Genomic DNA, 23,537 nt, shown 5'->3' with positions numbered 1-23,537 from the left:
TGCTTTTTGCTGCGTAGCAGATTGTCCTTAACGTTCCAGTGGATAGGTTCAAACTACAAACCTATCACTTTCACTTCAGCTTCACCAACAACAGCACAAGCAGAGCAGCCCACTGCCTGCATGGCTGGGACAGCGCCCCCTGGTGACTGTAAACCACTACAACATGTAGACGGCCGTCTGCAGGCTGGATGTAGCACCACCGCAGAGACGTGCTGCAGCTCTGTTTAGTTACCCAGCTGACAGCAGAGGCTGTAGTTTACTGTTACCAACATGGAAAACTGAAGCTTCACCAGCTGGAGCTACAGAGCTGGAGAACAAAGGAGACTGAGAGGCCAGAATGATGTGGGAGGAAACATCAAGAGCCTGTTTGAAAGGAGACACATGTGGATGCTGTGCCAGTCTGTGGTCTGTCAGAAGTCAGCTGAGTCACACTGCAAGAAGCTGCAGAATCTCAGAGGAGGAGATTTGGAAGTGTTTGTGGGACAAACTGGACTCAAAGAAAGAAGATGTTTGTGAAGTCTTTGGTGGAGGTGAGCAGTGTGAAGCAGAACACATGCAGATGAATCAGGAGGTCAGCATCAGTGTCTCCTTGTGGTGGACGGTAAAAGAATCAGAGCCAACGCTCCCGTCCACCCTCGGCATGAAGCAGTGCTGTTTCTGAAACAGGAGGACAAGTCCAGAGAAGACAGAGGAAGCAAAGATGAGGGTGGGACAGGACAGCAGGACTTCCTTCACACCTGCAGCTCCATCACACTGCTGTAGCTCCTCTTCATCACACATGTACCTGCAGCCTGTCTTCGAGTCCAGGAGTCACCTCCACACAGTGTAGAAGCCTCCTGTGCAGACCATGGAGTCCAGCCTCTGTCAGGGAAGTCGGCACTAAAGCCTGAAAGACTTCAATCTGTCTCTGCTCCACCCGAGAAAGACCAGCACCGTACTTGTTGTGCATTCAAGGAGGGAACATCAGCGCTGCATCGTGGGAACAACACCGCAGGAACAAAGACACAGCACGGCCGATGAAGGACGAGGACAAAGGAAAGGTGAGTGAGAAGACCCTGGTGGTGTGGACGGACCTGCAGGGGCTCCAAGACTGAGGAGCAGAGACGTCCATGTACCAGCTGAGGATGCTGCAGTGATCCAGGGAGCTCGGTCCAATCTGAGGCCGTGTGAACTACGTGGACCACAGTTTCTTCACAGACTTCAGCCACGTGAACATCTGGAGATCCAACAGTGTACGAGCTGTGAGCCATCAGCTGTTTCTCTCATCAGCTGCTGGAATGAGAGCTGCTGGAATCATCTCGAGCAGCAGGAAATCACTGATGTTGTTTCTAAACAAAGATATGGGACTGAGCTCCGCTGAGCTCCTTCTACTTTCATCCAGATAGAAACTGCTACAGTCTGCTGATTATTGCTTTGCCTCCATCACACGAGCTCTTTATCCTGTTCTTCACTCTCATTGGTTCTTTGTCTGCTTGTTTTTACAACAGTAGTCTTCTGATTGGTCAAAGACAATCAGCTGTGACTAAATGTAGCTCCTACAGCAGTGATGGGAATAACTACTGAAGCTAATCCAGTATCAAAGCTCAGGAATCAGCAGCTCCCACCTCGTTTTCTTTCAACAACTATTTTTAGCTGCTGTGTTTTTGTGTTTCTGCAGACCTCAGACATCCTGCTGCTCTGGACAACTTTTTCATTCTTTTTTATCATTATTTTGCTTTTCTTTTATTATTATGTTATATGTATTAATATGTGAAACACTTATTCTTTGTGTTTTTGCTTTGCTCCTGTCAAACTGCTTTAATAAAATCTGCTGCAGTCTAAACTGTGGACGTTCCCTTTTTAACCCTTTGTGAAACAATAAAGGTTTAAATCTGAGTATTCATCTATGTTAGTGTTTAATGGGTCTAATAGGTTGCTTTGGTCTTTCCCAGTAATATCTTCCCTTGCAGTCTGTGGTCCAGGCTTCTAAAACCATCCCAGGTTAACAAGAACTACAATCTAGAGGAGAGCTGCCATAACAGGTGTGACTGATGAGATCTGACCTGCAAGGTTACTCAGGTTTGTTTGTATCAGGACAAGCAGGGAAGCCGCCTGGACGTCAAAGTAGTTAGAGCTGGGCGAGTGTCCTCACCCACATCGGCTTCACAACTCTGCATCATCTACTGAGTAAGACTCAGAGCATCAGAGATTAGAAGGTCTACAAAGAGCTGAACCAGACTTCCTGTATAAAGGTTTTAGTTCCACAGATCGACAGTGTCAGCACAACTAAAACGTGGAGACTGACCTCAGAGTTTCAATTTGATGTTGTGGATTCTCCAGAAGAACACACAGCTGCTTCACTCCTGAATCCTGCAGCTTGTGGGAGCTCAGGTCCACCTCTCTGGGATACGAAGGGTTGAGCTTCAGCACTGCTTCCAGATAATCACAGCTGATCTCTGACAAATCACAGCGCTCCAATCTGTATAGAGAATGAAAGATGTAAGTTTAATAGACAAAGTGCTTGAAATCATTCAGTGTTTCATCATCTGTTCAGAGCTGAAGAAGGTTCAGAATGTAGAAGTTTAGAAAATGGAAACTCCAAACAGCTGAAGCCAACAGGAAGCAGCTTCAAACAAACACAACAAGAGAAAAAACTCTGAATGTTTCACATTAAAGTCGTACATTTCTAACAAGAGTGTTTTAAAGACAGAGTCACTGATGATCATCTTCTGCCCAGTAAAACTTTGGTTTTCCACATGTGAGTGTTAATGATGCACAAAGACTGTGAGTGCAAAGAGGGAGCGAGGAGGATGACAGAGAGATGGTACAGGAGCATCAAGAACCCGGCGAGGAAATGAGCAGAAGGACTTTGGAGCCTGTTGGATTGAAGCTTTCACAGAGACGTGTTTGACTGGACACCACCAGGACAGACTTTTAATCCCAGGATTTGGATGAGCTTTCTGTCTTTATGGTCACAAATGATGCTGTAACTCTGTGACTGCCCTGGAACTGTCAGCAGTGTGGTTACGTCCTTTTGACCTGAGTTTCCACAGCTCTTATAACAGCAGTGTACATTCAGACTGAGACACGCTTCAGTCTGTATGGACCTGTTTCTGTAGCTGCCACCATCATTCTACATGTTTGTACATCAGCTTATCAAATCCTGTCTGCTGTCTTCATTTATTACTCTTCACCTGCTTCACTGTCACTGTGTGGGCGGAGCTGCCTGAGCCCCACCCACACAGACACAGCTCCTCTCTGGAACAAAACTTCTGCTTCATCTCCGTCTCTTTTCTTCATCCTCCACCTCTCTTTTCTCTTCTTCAGTGTTCTGCAGCCACAGAGCCTCACAGCCGTTGCCACACCCATACCTGAGCAGCTAGCATTACCCAGCATGCCGTGCAGCAGTGTCAGTTTGTAAATGTGCAAGAATTCCTGCTCCAAACTGTTTCACAGAGTGCTGTGTGCCGTGACCTTTGACCTGCTAAAGACAGTCAGCTGTGGATTATTCATTGTTGTGTCTGATACTTAGAACTGTGAGGAAGAAGCTACACAGTTAATCAGGGTCCCCTCTCTCTGAATCAGGAAAGGTGGGCAGGCCGCGTGTGGGCCGCGGGCCATACGTTGAGCATCACTGTTTGAAATGTGAACATTGTTCTGCTGCAGTCAATGGACTAAACCAGAGAAGAAGAAAACAGACTTTACCATGAAGATCCTCAGTGTGGATCAGTATAATATCAGCCTGATGTCTGCAGTTTAGTGTCAGCACAACTTTCACATCATATTCATCTCAGCACAACTAAAACATGCTGACTGACCTCAGAGTTTCAAATCGACATCGTGGATTCTCCCGAAAATCACACAGATGCTTCACTCCTGAACCCTTCAGGTTCCTGTAGGTTCCACTCAGGTCCACCTCTGTGGGATACGAGGGGTTGGACTTCAGCGCTGCTGCCAGATAATCAAGGCCAATATCTGACAAACCACAGCCCTTCAATCTGTATAAAGAATGAAAGATGTAAGTTTATTAGACAAAGTGCTTGAAATCATTCAGTGTTTCATCATCTGTTCAGAGCTGAAGAAGGTTCAGAATGTAGAAGTTTAGAAAATGGAAACTCCAAACAGCTGAAGCCAACAGGAAGCAGCTTCAAACAAACACAACAAGAGAAAAAACTCTGAATGTTTCACATTAAAGTCGTACATTTCTCATAAAAACAGGACAAAGACTTGAAAAAGTCGTGTTTTTCCTTCCAGGAACCACATGGCTTCACTTTTAAAGGTGAAGTGTGACAGAAATGGACATATTTGAAGTCCAACACCTTTTTCCAGTCACATTATTAAAGCAGACAAACTACAAGCTCATTTTCATTCCAACAAGTCATCTTCTGACCTGGACTAACAACACTGGTCTCTATGTGCAGCTGGCTGTGAGACCAGTGCTCAGGGAGCGTCTACAAAGTGCAACACTGAAAGAACATCACACACTCATTTGCTTCCAGCACTTTCACACAATCATCTACTGTCATTATTCATGTTTGCAGTTCATGCTGTAACTCTGTGAATGTCCTGGAACTGTCAGCAGTATGGTTACGTCCTTTTGACCTGAGTTTCCACAGCTCTTATAACAGCAGTGTACATTCACCTGCAGGCACACGCTGCCTCTGCTTCAGCTCTGTTTATGAAGCACAAACTGCAGGAACCAAACTCAGACTGGCTCATTTCAATCATGTCTGCTTACAAAGACACTTTGAAACTCTTATCAGTATGTTTCCTGTCCTACTAGGAGGGATCAAACTCTGGACCTTTGTTGTGGATCAGTGAAGGATGCTTAGAAATCCCTCCTGCTGCCTGAGCTTGAACATCATCAGCACTTTAACACTGAGCAGAGGGACGTGGAAAAGGCCTTCTGTCTTTGGTCGTGTCCAAATTCATGGGCTGCATCCTCCTGAGGACCTGGCCTTCGCGGTCTACGTGGGCCGGGTCCTCAGAAGGTCGGGTAGGCTGGAAATAAACGGCTGGGGAAATTGGACAGTCTAGCCTTCTGATTAGCGTCACCGCTGTCTCGGTGGAGTTTAATAAACTCAGCCGTCTGCTCCTTGCTATCTAAAATATAACAGGACACTGGCATAAATTCTCGACTGTCTCACACTTCTGTTTAATCAGTTTTCTGTTTGACGTTTAGTCAGCTGTGTAAAAACCAAGGAGGAACCCACCCGGGGGATTAAGTTTTATTTTATCTAATCTAATCTAATAACTTTAATCTCAGCCAAACCGATTTACTCACGAACAAACAAAACACTGAAAAGAGCCCAACAATAACATTTTTAGGTTGTCTAAGTGACTTATATCTTACGTTTAACCCGAGTAGCGAAAGTCCGCGGTGATCTGAAAATGATGTGCCGTTCTCGGCCGCATCAGTAACCTCGAGCTCCCGGCTGGCTTTCGAGCTGGTGGGTAGCAGACGTCTCCGAAAACGTCGAAGCACTTTTGCAAATATGCGATATCTTGATAAACCGAGCAGATATTTGATGTTTACACAACTACTTTCTCGCCTGAAAATATGTTAAAAGTTTATTTTGTGACCGAAAAAGATTAGTATGAGTAATTTTAAAACTTAGTAGCGGCCGCCATTGTTGGAAACTGGAGTTTGGCTGGGCCGCGCTATGAATTCTGGGATATGGTAGGCCACGAAGGACACACCCGACCCATCCTTCAAATTCGGGGAAAAGGAGGACGCATTTGTCGGCTGCATTCGGAGGAGTCTACGAATTTGGACAGCCTTCGGCGCGTCGCTGTGACGTAATCGGTCTACAAATGCGGCCTCAGGAGGATGCAGCCCATGAATTTGGACACGACATTTATCTGACTCAACTGTTTCCTTATGTGGGCTGAAGAAAACACAGTTGTAGACTTTATTTATATGAAACATGTATATTTAATGCATTTAATGTATTTGAACCATATTTAATGCATATTACAGGATGTAACAGCTGCATATGTGTCAACAATAATGGCTTTGATTTTGCCCCCTATGAACATTTCTGTAGCTCCGCCCCTGCAGCAAACGTGTGTGAGAGCAGCCACGGCCCGCTCCTCCATGGTTTCATTCACACTCATCTCATACTGAACACACACACTTTGTAGGAATCATCAGTACTTTGACTGTTTCTCAGGTTAGCTTCAGGTTAGCCATTTAGCATTTCTCCAGTCTGAGTCACAAAGCGTCACATGACGTGACAGAAGCTGATTGGTCAGCTGCAGTGATGGTGGTGGAGCAGCATTAATGATGATGCTGTAGAACAACAGGAACACGGGGATATCAGACTGTTAGTGGGTTTAGTCATTCCTGCTGCACTTTGTCCTTCTTATTGAAGTGACCTGCTGAGAGCTCACACTGTTCTCTGTAGAAATGATGTCAGTCTGACTCGTCACATGTTTGGAGGCGTGTTTGATGTTTGCTCTTCTGGAAACTCTCAGTATCAAATATGGAAGATGCAAAGGAGACACGCTTCAGTCTGTATGGACCCGTTTCTACATGTTTGTACATCAGCTTATCAAATCCTGTCTGCTGTCTTCATTTATTACTCTTCACCTGCTTCACTGTCACTGTGTGGGCGGAGCTGCCTGAGCCCCGCTGTTAGGTTTTGTATTGTTGATTGTCATTTATGCTTAGAAATATTTAACCATATATGCTTAGAGGTGTATAATCAATTGTGTACTGATAGGATGTGTGATCTTTAGCAGGCTGCAAAGGCTTGGTGTGTATTCCACACTGGAATGCACACCTACATCCTGGGAGCATGGGAAGAGGTCGTACCTTGTTTTATTGTTTTATGGCAGGATAAACGTGGCTGTATCTGTTTTAGGCTAAGTGCCTTTTGTTTAGATGAACTGTTGGACTTCCAGACCAGCAGGTTTAGGGAAGTCATTTATGGGGTCACACTCTGACCCCCCCCCCCCCCCCACACACACACACACACACAGTATTCTTTGTTCACATGTATACCTATGTAGACGTCATATGTTAATGACCCTATGCATATTCATGTAACCACAATAAAAGGAGTGCTATGGGGAACGACACTTGGCTCCAGGCAGGTCTCCCTCATGCATAACTTTCTGCTTCTTAATTCAGATCAAACTGAGCTTATTGTACTCGGCCCTGAAAATCTTAGAAATATGGTATCTAAGCAGATTCTTACTCTGGATGGCATTACCTTGGCCTCCAGTAACGCTGTGAGGAACCTTGGAGTCATTTTTGACCAGGACATGTCCTTCAACGCACATATTAAACAAACATGTAAGACTGCGTTCTTCCATTTGTGCAACATCTCTAAAATTAGAAATATCCTGTCTCAGAGTGACGCTGAAAAACTAGTTCATGCATTTATTACTTCCAGGCTGGACGACTGTAATTCATTATTATCAGGATGTCCAAAAAACTCCCTGAAAACCTTCAGCTAATCCAAAATGCTGCAGCAAGAGTCCTGACAGGGACTAGAAAGAGAGAGCAGATTTCTCCTGTTTTGGCTTCCCTTCATTGGCTTCCTGTTAAATCCAGAATTGAATTCAAAATCCTGCTCCTCACATACAAGGTCTTAAATAATCAGGCCCCATCTTATCTTAATGACCTTGTAGTACCATATCACCCTATTAGAGCGCTTCGCTCTCGCTCTGCAGGCCTACTTGTTGTTCCTAGAGTATTTAAAAGTAGAATGGGAGGCAGAGCCTTCAGTTTTCAGGCCCCTCTTCTGTGGAACCAGCTTCCAGTTCGGATTCGGGAGACAGACACTATCTCTACTTTTAAGATTAGGCTTCAAACTTTCCTTTTTGCTAAAGCATATAGTTAGGGCTGGACCAGGTGACCCTGAATCCTCCCTTAGTTATGCTGCAATAGACGTAGGCTGCCGGGGGATTCCCATGATGCATTGAGTTTTTCCTTTCCAGTCACCTTTCTCACTCACTATGTGTTAACAGACCTCTCTGCATTGAATCATATCTGTTATTAACCTCTGTCTCTCTTCCACAGCATGTCTTTTATCCTGTCTTCGTTCTCTCACCCCAACCAGCAGATGGCCCCGCCCCTCCCTGAGCTTGGTTCTGCTGGAGGTTTCTTCCTGTAAAAAGGGAGTTTTTCCTTCCCACTGTCGCCAAAGTGCTTGCTCATAGGGGGTCATATGATTGTTGGGTTTTTCTCTGTATCTATGAAGCGCCTTGAGGCGACTTTTGTTGTGATTTGGCGCTATATAAATAAAATTGAATTGAATTGTATTGAATGAGTAACAAGAAGAACTTTGCCTACTTTGTGTCTTGCTTGCTGTGTAATTATATTGTCTTCAACGTTCCAGCGAATAGGTTCAAGCTACAAACCTATCACCCACCCACACAGAAACATTTCCTCTCTGGAGCTAAACTTCTGCTTCATCTCCGCCTCTTTTCTTCATCCTCCACCTCTCTTTTCTCTTCTTCAGTGTTCTGCAGCCACAGAGCCTCACAGCCGTTAGCACGCCCATACCTGAGCAGCTAGCATTACCCAGCATGCCGTGCAGCAGTGTCAGTTTGTAAATGTGCAAGAATTCCTGCTCCAAACTGTTTCACAGAGTGCTGTGTGCCGTGACCTTTGACCTGCTAAAGACAGTCAGCTGTGGATTATTCATTGTTGTGTCTGATACTTAGAACTGTGAGGAAGAAGCTACACAGTTAATCAGGGTCCCCTCTCTCTGAATCAGGAAAGGTGGGCAGGCCGCGTGTGGGCCGCGGGCCATACGTTGAGCATCACCGTTTGAAATGTGAACATTGTTCTGCTGCAGTCAATGGACTAAACCAGAGAAGAAGAAAACAGACTTTACCATGAAGATCCTCAGTGTGGATCAGTATAATATCAGCCTGATGTCTGCAGTTTAGTGTCAGCACAACTTTCACATCATATTCATCTCAGCACAACTAAAACATGCTGACTGACCTCAGAGTTTCAAATCGACATCGTGGATTCTCCAGGAAACCACACAGATGCTTCACTCCTGAATCCTTCAGGTTGCTGTAGGTTCCACTCAGGTCCACCTCTGTGGGATACGAGGGGTTGGACTTCAGCGCTGCTGCCAGATAATCAAGGCCAATATCTGACAAATCACAGCTCTTCAATCTGTATAAAGAATGAAAGATGTAAGTTTATTAGACAAAGTGCTTGACATCATTCAGTGTTTCATCATCTGTTCAGAGCTGAAGAAGGTTCAGAATGTAGAAGTTTAGAAAATGGAAACTCCAAACAGCTGAAGCCAACAGGAAGCAGCTTCAAACAAACACAACAAGAGAAAAAACTCTGAATGTTTCACATTAAAGTCGTACATTTCTCATAAAAACAGGACAAAGACTTGAAAAAGTCGTGTTTTTCCTTCCAGGAACCACATGGCTTCACTTTTAAAGGTGAAGTGTGACAGAAATGGACATATTTGAAGTCCAACACCTTTTTCCAGTCACATTATTAAAGCAGACAAACTACAAGCTCATTTTCATTCCAACAAGTCATCTTCTGACCTGGACTAACAACACTGGTCTCTATGTGCAGCTGGCTGTGAGACCAGTGCTCAGGGAGCGTCTACAAAGTGCAACACTGAAAGAACATCACACACTCATTTTCTTCCAGCACTTTCACACAATCATCTACTGTCATCATTCATGTTTCTGCTCCTCTGGATTCACACGGAGCCTCTGCTCATGCCGTTGCCATGGTGAATCATAGTATGTGGCTCCATAACTGATTGGCCTGACTCTGATCAGCTGATCTAGAAGAGGAAACTCTGCTATATGTACATTATTACATCTACACCTGAATCACAACACTCACACAAATATATCAACTGTGTTTAATATTTTGGCATGTAGATCATTTATGTGCTTCAGCTCTTCTTACATTTTACCACCAACATGTTTCAAAAGGAGCAGCTTTTACTTTGAAGGCCAGCTGTCTGTGTTTCCTGTTTTCATTGTTGGATAATGAAATAAGTCGATGCTTCAGTGCTTTGAATTGTGTTACACAAAGCAAAGTTTTCTCGTTGTTCAGGCAGAATCGAGCGTTGAAGAATGAATTCACACGTCAATAAACATTTTCATCAGCACAAGCAGGACAATGAAAGCAGGAAATACCCCAAACTGCCATTTCTCATTCTACAACTTCAACAACTGCACATGAATTATACTTCATACACAGACCCACAGTCTCTGATTGCTCTGAAATCTCACTGACAGCCAATAGCAATAAAGAAAAGTCCAGACTGACAGTCTCTGTGGGGTTAGGCAGTGAACTGCTCACGCTGCGTTCAAGTGCATCACAAACTATTGGAATTGGATCCAACTTTGTGAAGCAGATTTTTTCTCAGCTGCTGTTTTGAACATTTCCTCATGAACTGTATTAAACTCTGTAAATGAACTGAGAACTATTTCTACATTTGAAACTATGGATTCATTTTCCCGTTCACTTCTGTACGTTAGTGTATAAATGAATGTTAGACTGGGCTCCATGGAAACACTTGGACTGGTCTCAGCTGCCTTCTTTCTGTAGTCCTTTCTCTTCTCCAGCTTCTGTTTGAAATCCTCTCACAGAGCCTGAAACCTGCTTTGCTGTCATGTGTGGGCCTGTGTTCCTCTGCTTTAACACAAACCTCACCACAGCAGCTGTGTGGGTCGTCTCTGTAGCAGCCAGATCAGCTTCTGATACATGAACATCATCACAGCTCCTAACTTCACCTTTATTAGCTTTGACATTCATGTCTTTCTTTTCTCTGTCTGTTTCCACACAAGCTCAAAGTCTCTGCAGCCTGTTTTTATCTGCTATCATCAGATCTCCAACAGCCTCATTCACATCCCTCACACACTCTACAGCCTCACCAGTACTGACTTCATCTTCACTGACTGACGGAGCACAACATGAACCTGTGGAGGCTGAAAAGCTGTCCTGACAAACATCTCCCCGTCACCACTCCACTTCTGTCAGCCTTTAAATGAACGCTGCTCAAGTCTGTTACTTCTATTTGGAGCCAAGAGGAAAAACTGTTGTTCAGTCGTTTGGAAAGACACAACATTTCTGAAAGCACTCAAAGACACATTTGTCTTCAGACACATCCTGAACATTTAGGAACTAAAGAACGTTTCAAATATCAAAGATCAGAAATATAGAAAAACAACAACAGCTGCAGTCAGTGAACTCACCTCAGAGTCTCCAGTCGACAGTTTGGACTCTCCAGTCCAGCACACAGAAGCTTCACTGCTGAATCCTGCAGCTTGTTCTCACTCATGTCCAGTTCTGTCAGATGGGAGGGGATGGACTTCAGAGCCGAGGCCACAACTTCACAATGAGTCCCTGAGAGTCCACAGTCAGCCAGTCTGTGATCATAGAAAATACAAAATGTGTTATTATAAAAGCAGAAAGTCTGCATTATAAACACAGACTGAATGTATATGAAGACAAAACAGAGTGAGGTCATAATCTGATGAACATCTGCTCTTCACATCTGTGCTTCAGCTCCTCTTACTGTGTTTGACATGACACAACGATTGAGTCTCTCTCAGACCTGCAGACTTTTAATGAGAATCTTTGTTTGGCTTTAATCTGCAGATGAAGGAGGAAGATGGTGTCACATTTAGGCTTCCATAATGTCCACAGTCTGTCAGTGAGATCTGATCCAGAGTCAGAGTTAAGACACACATGTGGACTGTTTCCTGTCTTGAATCCAGAACATTTTGAATGAGCTCAGCTCAGTGAAGAGTTCCAGCTGGAAAGACGATCTCTGTTTGCTACCTGCTGCTGTCAGGTACGACTGTTCACGTCCACACTCAGGAAAAATCTGCTGACTGTCACCAAACGGAGCAGAAATCTCATCACTGGACAGTAATGATGAATGAACTCAGAGCTGCTGATATCACATCTGATTTCAGGGGAACTAAACACAGAAATGATTGGCTCGTTTTAGCTTTCTGAGCCATTAGTCTGCAGGTTTATCACTAGTTGGCAGAAACAGACTTGTATTAATGTTCAGCGCTTCAGTGTTTATGACTCCAGATCCAGGTGACAGCAAGTCAAAATGATGTTACCTGTCTGTGTCCAGCAGCAGCCTTTGAATATTGTTATAAACTCACATGGATCAGTTTGTCTTTGATTGGTTTGTAAAGTTCAAATTCATTTATATTCATCAACTCTAAATGAAAAATGTTTTTCTTCTTCTATGTTTATTATTAGAGTAACAAATTCTTATAGTTTCCTGTTGTTGAGAATTTCAGTGTAAAACCACTCGACCTGTGCATCACTGCACACTGTGAAAGTATTACTGCAGTTTAATCTATAATCCTAATCAGTGTGTTTACTGGACTGTAGTCAGACCTCCGTTATACCAAAGGAAACACTGAACGTCTTCAAAGTCACAATAAATTTATAATAAATGCTAATAAATACTGGAGTGTTAGAAAAGATGCTTCCAGCGTGTTTGTCTTTGATAGGGTTTATTCTGTTCGTCTATTGTCTGACCACTTGGGGGCGCTTTTGTCTCTTTTGCTCTGAGCCTTGGGTTTATTCAAACTGATTTTAATAAACTATTTTCTGCAAGTTGAAGCTTCATCTCCATCTCCAGTGGTTGTTGCATATTTTATGACTATATTAGTAACAGTCAGAGAGTTTAGAGTAAATTAGATCTTCACGTTTGATTCTTGACACAACATAAATGGTGAGCCAGTGTCAGAGGAAGTGACAGCATCCACCGAGGACCGGGGGGAGTGGGAGGACTGGGGGACCAGGCCAACAAAAAGGTGATCACTGATACAGGTCAGCAAATATTTGCTCATTTGGTGTCTTAGAGCAGACTCCGCCCAGCTTTGTCGTCCATGGTTGCTCTTTCAAAGGAATCTAGTAACATATTATTTTACTTAATGATCTACTGACACCACTGACTATGCAGGACAACCCCACGTCTGGAGCCAGTGCACATGTGCAGTTCAATTCCTGGGCAGGTTCTGAAGATGGCCGAGCTGTCGAGGACAAAGTTACTAATGTGAAGCTAATGTGGTTAACAAAGATCTTCATAACCATGTGGAGCACAGTGTGCTTTCACCGTGGAGAAATCACACTGAAGAACTCGGCACACATTTTGGGGGCCTTTCTGTTTGTTGCTACAATCTGCAAATTTCATTAAAAGTTTAATAAACTATCATCTGGTCTTTATTTTTAGTTAGCACATACCTTAAAAACTCTAAGCTGTAAGCTAATGATAGTTATATAACAGCAGATGCATGCTGGTGCAATAAGCTGTATGTTTTATTTTTGATCTGATTAGTCAAATAATCACAAAAATAATCGTTTGTGGCAGCCCTAGTGTGACCTCAAATAAGAAATGATTGCAGTTTATGACTGAGTAACTAAACTATCACCAACTGATAATATTAATGATCACATCTGGACTCACCGAGCCTTTCTGAAGTTCCTCACAGCTGGAATCAGTCTCAGTCGTCCCTCCTTTGTTGTGTTGTACTTCTTCAGGTCCAACTCATCCAGAACCTCCTCTGACATCTGCAGCATGAAGGCCAGAGCTGAGCAGTGGATCTCAGAGAGTTTCTTTGATTTGTTCTCTGACTTCAGGAACTCTTGGATCTCCTGAGATAATAAGATGTCGTTCATCTCCATCAGACAGTGGAAGATGTTGATGCTTCTGTCAGGAGAGGATTTTGTCTTCCTTTCTTTAAGATTCTTGATGACTCTCTGGATGGTTTCTGGACTGTTCTCTGTCTGACCCAGCAGACCTCCTAAGAGTCTCTGGTTGGACTCCAGACAGAGGCCATGAAGGAAGCGAACAAACAGGTCCAGACGACCATTTTTACTCCTGAAGGATTTTGTTAGTGTTTCCATCAAAAAATTGTCCAGAGATGACTCTTTGTATTTTTTTCCCAAGAAGTCCTTCAGCACCTCTGACTTCCTGTTGGTGAAACAGTGGAACATGTAGACTGCAGCCAGAAACTCCTGGATGCTCAGATGAACAAAGCAGTAGACTGGTTTCTGGAAGATCACACACTCTCTTTTGAAGATCTCTGTACAAACTCCTGAGTACACCGAGGCCTCTGTCACATCCAGACAACACTGCTCCAGGTCTTCTTGGTAGAACATGATGTTTCCTTTCTCCAGATGTTCAAACGCCAGCCTCCCCAGCTTCAGAAGAACTTCCCTGTCAGCCTCCGTCAGCTCCTGTGGACTCGTCTCATGTCCCTCGTGGTACTTGTTCTTCTTCCTCTTTGTCTGAACCAGCAGGAAGTGTGAGTACATGTCAGTCAGGGTCTTGGGCAGCTCTCCTCTCTGCTCTGTAGTCAACATGTGCTCCAGAACTGTAGCAGTGATCCAGCAGAAGACTGGGATTCTACACATGATGTGGAGGCTCCTGGATGTCTTCATGTGGGAGATGATTCTGCTGGACAGCTCTTCATCACTGAATCTCCTCCTGAAGTACTCCTCTTTCTGGGCGTCAGTGAAGCCTCGTACTTCTGTTAGCCTGTCAACACATGTAGGAGGGATCTGATTGGCCACTGCAGGTCGGGAAGTTATCCAGACGAGAGCCGAGGGAAGCAGATTCCCCTGGATGAGGTTTGTCAGCAGCTGGCTGACTGATGACTTCTGTGTGACATCAGACAGCAGCTTCCTGTTGGTGAAATCCAATGAAAGTCTGCTTTCATCCAGGCCGTCAAAGATGAACAAAAGCTGAGAGACAGCCAGCTTCTCTGCTGTGACCTTCTGTAATGTTGGATGGAAAACATGGAGCAGCTCCAGAAGACTGTACTGCTCATCTCTGATCAGGTTCAGCTCCCTGAATGAAAGCAGAACCACCACACTGACATGTTGGTTCTCCAAGCCCTCTGCCCAGTCCAGAGTGAACTTCTGCACTGAGAAGGTTTTTCCAACACCAGCCACGCCGTTGGTCAGAACCACTCTGATGGGTCTCTGTTGGTCAGGTAAGGCTTTAAAGATGTCCTGGCACCTGATTGGAGTGTCATGGAGGGCGTCCATCTTGGAAGCTGTCTCCAGCTGCCTCACCTCATGTTGGCTATGAACCTCTTCACTCTGTCCCTCTGTGATGTAGAGCTCAGTGTAGATCCTGTTGAGGAGGGTTCTACTTCCTGTTTCATCACTTCCTTCAGTCACACGTTCACATCTCCTCCTCAGACTGATCTTATGTTCATCTAAAACCTCCTGCAGACCAACATCTGCTGAAAGAAAGAAAAACAGAAAGAAAACTCTTCAATGTCTGAACAACAACAAGAAGTCCAGTTTTCAGAAATGAGTCCATCAGCAGACAGATGTTCAGTCTTACTTTGTACACAGCTGCTCTGACTGGCTGTCTGCAGTCCAGCTCTGCTTCTGGATCTTTCTCCACACTGGGGACAGGACCAGTCTCCTGATGAAGCAGACTGGTCCCAGTATGAGGAGATGCACTGTCTGCAGAACCAGTGTCCACAGCTGGTAGAGACTGGATCCTTCAGGACGTCCTGACACAAAGCACAGCAGGACAGCTGCTCCTCCTCACAGACACAACTCCTCTTCCTCTTCCTCCCTCTGTGAACACATTTCTTTATCACTAAAATCATTGACTGTCAGTGACAAACATCCAGATTTGATGACACTGTGCAGAAGCTCTGATGGTCACAGAGAAAAGTCAAAGTGGAGAAACTTGTGTTTGAGTTCAGAATCCAAGTTTCCTTTGCTGTTCCTGCCTGTCTTATTAAACACAGAGTGATCAGCCTACAAACTCCACAGTAAAAGCCTTCATCACAGAGCTGATTATGTCCTTCACTGGATGTACTGGAAGTTTGGGATCCATCACTTTCAACTGACCTTTGACCTCCTCTAAAAACTGTGGTGGAGCAGCGGTGTCACATTCAGAGCTTTCAGCTTTATTTTGAAAGAGTTCAGTCATCAGGAAGTGAACTTCTGGGTTCTGATTTCCTTTCTATTATTTTACAGAAGTGAAGAAGAAGAACTAAAAGCTTTGAAATGATCTGAGTGATATTTTTGAACATTGCCACCAAATTGAGTTCAGCCTCCAGCAGTAACTTTGTTTCATGATGCCTCCCTGATGATGTGATGTTTGATTACAAACCTGTTTATGTGTTAGACATTAATCACATGAACACAGGCAGAAAAAAGAAGCCAATGAAACAAATGACAGAAACGTGTTCATTCACTGCCATGATCCATATTTGATATGTACAGATGTTTGTAAAGAACACGTGTGCAGCGCTTTGTTCTGAGTATCTGCTGTCAGCACACAGTGCAGCAATAACTACAACCACACGTTTCTGTAGATCCTGAACATCAGCCTGGAGGAATCTGACCTCAGGTCTGCACACAGAGGAGCTTCACCTCTGGGATGATGCTGGCTTCAGCTCCTTCTACAATCAGGCAGAAGCTTCTGCACCATCAGGACACAAACAGAGAGGAGCTTCTATCCTCAGACCATCCAAGTCCTAAATCAGAACATGCTCCCCTCATAGCATCACCATCAGGGTTTAAACAGGACCTTACATCATGTTCTTGTCTCACTGTCATATTTCAGATCATACCTGATTCATTATGACGTCACACGCTGCTACACTGATCCTGCTGCTTCATTACTGCTGATATTACTCTGCTCACTCTGTTCAGTTACTCTGTTTACATCACTTTGCTCATTTGCTTTGTTCTGCTTGCACTGCTCTGTCAGTACATGCTGTGCTAATGTGGCACAAAGCACTTTAACATTACATCTGCACAATGTTTCATTATTTCATTTAATGATTGTTTCTAATGTTTTGTCCAGTCACAGGAGCAGCTCAGCACATTTCACTGTGTTGTACGTGTATGACGATGCCTGTGACAAATAAACAGCCTCGGACTCTTCAATCTTCTGCATTTCTTTGGAGATCAGCTCAGTGGCCTGTTGAGACCATCTTTCTGTTTCTGATGACTCAGTTCAGATTATTATCCTGATACTTTCTTTTAAAATGTGATGAAATCATTTATCTGATGTTCTGACACAAATACACCAAAACAATCCCAAACAGCACAAACCACCACGTTACACACAGTGTAATAAAAATACAGGCAACTACAAATAAAAACACTTTTAAAATATAAACTAAAATTACAAAGTGGTCACAGAATTTCAAACACCCGTAAATGAGTCAGCAGCTCTCTTACATGGTCAGCTGAGCTCCATGATTGAAGAACATTGTTGCTGCAGGTTCATGACTGAAATATGGAGGAAGTATTTCTTTGGACCGGTCACTCCTCACAGACATACAGCTGGATACTGGAGACTGTGACCTCTGACCTCTGCAAACACAAACACATCACATGAATTACTGATTAATCTCTGTTTAAAATCTTTTAAGCAGCTGCAAACACACAAACTGGATGATGTGATGGTTTCTGTCAGTAATAGTTGTCTCAGATTAGAGTACAGACGGCTGCAGAGACGTTCACAGCAGCAGAGAAGAAATCATTACCTTGGATTGCATTACTACTACGATTGATACTAGCATTATCGTACCCGGACCACCATTAGGAATCATTTATGATGTCACTGGTAGAACACATTTATAGAAACAACCTTTGAACTCTGACTCAGCAGCTCTCTTACATGGTCAGCTGAGCTCCATGATTGAAGAACATTGTTGGTGCAGGTTCATGACTGAAATATGGAGGTCCCTCTTTGGACCAGTCACTCCTCACAGACACACAGCTGGATACTGGAGACTGTGACCTCTGACCTCTGCAAACACAACCACATTGCATTCATTTCACATCAATTAGTACACCACAAAAGGCATGCAAGAAACACAGTATGAAGGCAAACTTCTGGCTTCAATAACATTCAACAGGTCAGGTGGAAACTTTTCTCAGATTTGATTCATGTTTTTATAGAACGATCCAGCTAAAAAAAATATACCATTAGGTCAGGGGTCAGCAACCTTCAGGACCCAAAGAGCCATTTGGAGCCAGTTTCCACGCAAAAGAAAACACTGGGAGCCACAAATACTTTTTGACATCTAGAATGAAGATAACACTGTATATACTGTTTTTTACCTTTATGCTTTGTGTGAACAACTAAGGTGTGTTGCTTATGAAATCCATGAAGTGCTACAGAGAAAATTACATGTTATTTATGTAATGAACACATTTGAACTCTTAAAGAAATATAACCAAAGGAAAGACACCCAGCTGAACTAAAATGATGTAGCAAACAAAAACTGCTGTGAGCCGCCACCCTTATATCTCCTTTGGGCTTTTGGAGCCTTGACCTGACTTTTAAAAAATAATTGGAATAAAGCTCTATGCTGCTGAAAGATGAAAAATAGATATTTGCAAAATTCTGCCTAAATATGTATTTTACCTGGTTAATGTGTGTGGCGGGGCGTGGTCTGCAGCGCCGCTGCAGGGGAGGCGGACGCACCTGAGCGGCACCCGCAATCACGCCTCGCCGCCTTAACGTCTGTGCTGTTGTGTTGGTGTGTGTCGGGCTGTGAGCTGCAAAGCTACAGCCGGCTGTGTGCGTACAGCAACCGTGTGTGAAAAGTGGTCAATAAAGAGAAGCTGAAAAGCGTGTTCATGCAAACATCGTCGGGTCTGCCGTGATATGTTTACAACGGGACTTCTGCTCCTGAACCTCTGCGCACAGCGTCTGCAGGTCGGGGCTGTACGAAGTCACTTTCATCTTTACAGGACTGTAAGCTGTCGTCTGTGAGGCGTGAGCGGTAGGGATGGGTATTGATAAGATTTTCACGATTCCGATTCCATTTTCGATTCTGTTTAACGATTCGATTCTTTATCGATTCTTTTTAAAAAAGGAGAACACTAAGGTCGATTAGCTTAGAACTTTGTTTTATATCTTCTCTTTGAACAAGATAGAAATTTAGGAGTAACATGGCCTTACAAACCCAACAGTGAGATCTTAAGAGATCCAGCCTACGGCTCTTCAATGTGGTGTCACAGGGACCCCGGGGAAAAAAATTGTAAATGTAACATAATAAAATAAATATTCTTCTGTAGCAATAACAAAGTATAACATAAATTATTCTGTAGCAATTACACAAGAATATCCAGTAATGTCCCTGCCTACAATTAAACACATTCACTTACCGAAAATCGGGGCATCTGCTGTGGCAAATGGGTGCAAGCCTTTGACCACAAACTTAGTCACTGCTCGGTAACATTAGTCTATCCTGGCTTGAAAGGAGACGCTACCGGTAGACTGCAGCGAGAACTGCCAGCGAGCGCCAGCCAGACTCTGTCTCTCTCATCATGGTCACCTAAACGCGCAGTAATGGCAGTAATGGCAGATAAGGCAGATCGCGCTAACATAATATGCACTGTTAGCTGATTATTTACCTGCCGCATTAACGGGAGAGGACGTGCAAACGTTACCGCTGCTGCTGGGTTGAGATTCACGAGTCCGGAGCGGAATTAAAAACACGACATTCATTTAAGGTCATCGTGTGTTTTGTGAGCAAATGCTTTTGCATATTCGTAGTGTTTCCTCCCTTAAATGAAGTATCTACTTTGCAAGTATTGCAAGTTGCCCTGTTGTCATCCGTTCTTGTAAAGTATAACCAATCTTTTTAGCGTTTGAGCCGCCATGTTTCCTGCCAGGTAAATGACGCTCCGCAACGTGGTGACGTCATTCAGGGTGACTGGAATCGATAAGGGAATCGTTTGCAAAAATGGCAAACGATTCCAAGGAATTGAAACAGTGGGAACCGGTTCTCAACAAGAACCGGTTTTCGATACCCATCCCTAGTGAGCGGTGTTTGTTTTTAAACATAGTTCACGGTGGAGAACAGCTGCTGACATAATGTGGATCCGAAGAGCCATAATTGGCCTACCTGGGGCTGAAAGTCTCGATAAATGCACGGCGTCTCGGCGGGTACACCGGCTTCCACGAGTGTGACGCTTATTTGAACGATGAAAAAATAATAAAATATAATTTTCTTTTTATATTTCAATATCACAATAATCTTCCAATTTAGAACTACAAGTTAAAAAAGAACATAAATAAAATACACTTCAGCTAAATACTTCTAATTTATTTTCCCAAACCACGAGGAGCCGCACTGTAAGGACTAAAGAGCCGCAGGTTGCCGACCCCTGCATTAGTGTTAGTCAATGTTGCAACTGAACTGAAAAACAAAATATTTTGGTCAGGTCCAAAGAAACAAAGTCACTATTAATACAACACAACCCCCCCAAAAAGAGCCATGTAGACCCCGGGCTCTATAGGTCTTGTGCTCGGAGCTTGTTCCTGTGCTGCCATGATTAGTGCCTCTGTGCTGTCTTTCAGTCCAGCTTTGTTCAGCCACTGGTAGGATTTCTGGATGTCAGCCACTTCCTCTGCCTGCTGGTGGTGCAAACTGTGTTGTTCTGAGTTTCATTGGACGTCTTTGTCCAAAGCACCAGACAAAGGGCAAAGTAGATGCATTTGCATCAGCAGGAAAATACACCCCAAACTAGCATCATCATTATACAACTTTAACAACTGCCACTAAATGATACTTCATACACAGACCAGTGTTAGGTTAAGTTATGATGTCACTGGTAGAACATTTATAGAAACAACCTTTGAACTCTGAGTCAGCAGCTCTCTTACATGGTCAGCTGAGCTCCATGATTGAAGAACATTGTTGCTGCAGGTTCATTACTGAAGTCTGGAGGTCTGTCTCTGGACCAGTCACTCCTCACAGACACACAGCTGGATACTGGAGACTGTGACCTCTGACCTCTGCAAACACAAACACATCACATGAATTACTGATTAATCTCTGTTTAAAATCTTTTAAGCAGCTGCAAACACACAAACTGGATGATGTGATGGTTTCTGTCAGTAATAGTTGTCTCAGATTAGAGTACAGACGGCTGCAGAGACGTTCACAGCAGCAGAGAAGAAATCATTACCTTGGATTGCATTACTACTACGATTGATACTAGCATTATCGTACCCGGACCACCATTAGGAATCATTTATGATGTCACTGGTAGAACACATTTATAGAAACAACCTTTGAACTCTGACTCAGCAGCTCTCTTACATGGTCAGCTGAGCTCCATGATTGAAGAACATTGTTGGTGCAGGTTCATGACTGAAATATGGAGGTCCCTCTTTGGACCAGTCACTCCTCACAGACACACAGCTGGATACTGGAGACTGTGACCTCTGACCTCTGCAAACACAACCACATTGCATTCATTTCACATCAATTAGTACACCACAAAAGGCATGCAAGAAACACAGTATGAAGGCAAACTTCTGGCTTCAATAACATTCAACAGGTCAGGTGGAAACTTTTCTCAGATTTGATTCATGTTTTTATAGAACGATCCAGCTAAAAAAAATATACCATTAGGTCAGGGGTCAGCAACCTTCAGGACCCAAAGAGCCATTTGGAGCCAGTTTCCACGCAAAAGAAAACACTGGGAGCCACAAATACTTTTTGACATCTAGAATGAAGATAACACTGTATATACTGTTTTTTACCTTTATGCTTTGTGTGAACAACTAAGGTGTGTTGCTTATGAAATCCATGAAGTGCTACAGAGAAAATTACATGTTATTTATGTAATGAACACATTTGAACTCTTAAAGAAATATAACCAAAGGAAAGACACCCAGCTGAACTAAAATGATGTAGCAAACAAAAACTGCTGTGAGCCGCCACCCTTATATCTCCTTTGGGCTTTTGGAGCCTTGACCTGACTTTTAAAAAATAATTGGAAAAAAAGCTCTATGCTGCTGAAAGATGAAAAATAGATATTTGCAAAATTCTGCCTAAATATGTATTTTACCTGGTTAATGTGTGTGGCGGGGCGTGGTCTGCAGCGCCGCTGCAGGGGAGGCGGACGCACCTGAGCAGCACCCGCAATCACGCCTCGCCGCCTTAACGTCTGTGCTGTTGTGTTGGTGTGTGTCGGGCTGTGAGCTGCAAAGCTACAGCCGGCTGTGTGCGTACAGCAACCGTGTGTGAAAAGTGGTCAATAAAGAGAAGCTGAAAAGCGTGTTCATGCAAACATCGTCGGGTCTGCCGTGATATGTTTACAACGGGACTTCTGCTCCTGAACCTCTGCGCACAGCGTCTGCAGGTCGGGGCTGTACGAAGTCACTTTCATCTTTACAGGACTGTAAGCTGTCGTCTGTGAGGCGTGAGCGGTGTTTGTTTTTAACATAGTTCACGGTGGAGAACAGCTGCTGACATAATGTGGATCCAAGATCCATAATTGGCCTACCTGGGGCTGAAAGTCTCGATAAATGCACGGCGTTTCGGCGGGTACACCGGCTTCCACGAGTGTGACGCTTATTTGAACGATGAAAAAATAATAAAATATAATTTTCTTTATATATTTCAATATCACAATAATCTTCCAATTTAGAACTACAAGTTAAAAAAGAACATAAATAAAATACACTTCAGCTAAATACTTCTAATTTATTTTCCCAAACCACGAGGAGCCGCACTGTAAGGACTAAAGAGCCGCAGGTTGCCGACCCCTGCATTAGTGTTAGTCAATGTTGCAACTGAACTGAAAAACAAAAGATTTTGGTCAGGTCCAAAGAAACAAAGTCACTGTTAATACAACACAACCCCCCCAAAAAGAGCCATGTAGACCCCGGGCTCTATGGGTCTTGTGCTCGGAGCTTGTTCCTGTGCTGCCATGATTAGTGCCTCTGTGCTGTCTTTCAGTCCAGCTTTGTTCAGCCACTGGTAGGATTTCTGGATGTCAGCCACTTCCTCTGCCTGCTGGTGGTGCAAACTGTGTTGTTCTGAGTTTCATTGGACGTCTTTGTCCAAAGCACCAGACAAAGGGCAAAGTAGATGCATTTGCATCAGCAGGAAAATACACCCCAAACTAGCATCATCATTATACAACTTTAACAACTGCCACTAAATGATACTTCATACACAGACCAGTGTTAGGTTAAGTTATGATGTCACTGGCAGAACATTTATAGAAACAACCTTTGAACTCTGAGTCAGCAGCTCTCTTACATGGTCAGCTGAGCTCCATGATTGAAGAACATTGTTGGTGCAGGTTCATGACTGAAATATGGAGGTCTGTCTTTGGACCAGTCACTCCTCACAGACACACAGCTGGATGCTGCAGATGCTGCTCCGTCCTCTTCCTCCATCTTCTTGATGTCAGGGTGGAGTTAGTCTGAGAGGTAAACACACACACTCAGAGGTGCTGTTGTACTGGAAGCATCACACTGACGGCTTTCTAATGTTGGAGCTTTGGCCCTAAAGTCCAAACCAGTTATTTTAGAGGCTCAAAGTCTTTAAAAAACACCAAAACCATCACATTATTTAATAAGTACATGATCAGGTGGATGAAGGAACTCAGTGTGTTTGGGATCATCATCATGGTGAGGAGCCCACATGTTACGGCTCCTTTGGAGAGAAGCTGAGGATCACTGCAGGAAGTGAGCTCATGAAACCAAACTGCTGTTTGTGAGCAGCATGACTCTGTTATTGGACCTGGGCCCTGTGCTTCGTACGTCGCTTACTAC

The 23,537-nt window shown here is 43.8% G+C and overlaps 1 protein-coding gene across 1 annotated transcript in view; it reads right to left on the bottom strand.

Annotated features, from left to right (window-relative positions):
• LOC309701529 (NACHT, LRR and PYD domains-containing protein 12-like) overlaps nt 1-23,278 on the bottom strand; it is a 39,984-nt gene extending 16,706 nt beyond the window's left edge. The window contains exons 1-6 of the mRNA XM_082525781.1: nt 23,020-23,278; nt 17,625-17,756; nt 17,183-17,317; nt 15,318-15,559; nt 13,428-15,213; nt 11,185-11,358 (exon numbers count right to left, since the gene is read on the bottom strand). Coding sequence (XP_082381907.1) covers nt 11,185-11,358; nt 13,428-15,213; nt 15,318-15,559; nt 17,183-17,317; nt 17,625-17,756; nt 23,020-23,159 — 2,609 coding nt within the window. The 5' untranslated portion in view covers nt 23,160-23,278. The remainder of the gene's footprint in view (nt 1-11,184; nt 11,359-13,427; nt 15,214-15,317; nt 15,560-17,182; nt 17,318-17,624; nt 17,757-23,019) is intronic.
• Nucleotides 23,279-23,537: the final 259 nt, after the last annotated feature.

The sequence above is a fragment of the Aulonocara stuartgranti genome, assembly GCF_965226115.1.
Source record: "Aulonocara stuartgranti genome assembly, chromosome: 23".
Classification (NCBI taxonomy): Eukaryota; Metazoa; Chordata; class Actinopteri; order Cichliformes; family Cichlidae; genus Aulonocara; species Aulonocara stuartgranti.
Note: the sequence above shows the minus strand (reverse complement) of the source record. Positions and strands in the feature narration are given on the sequence as shown.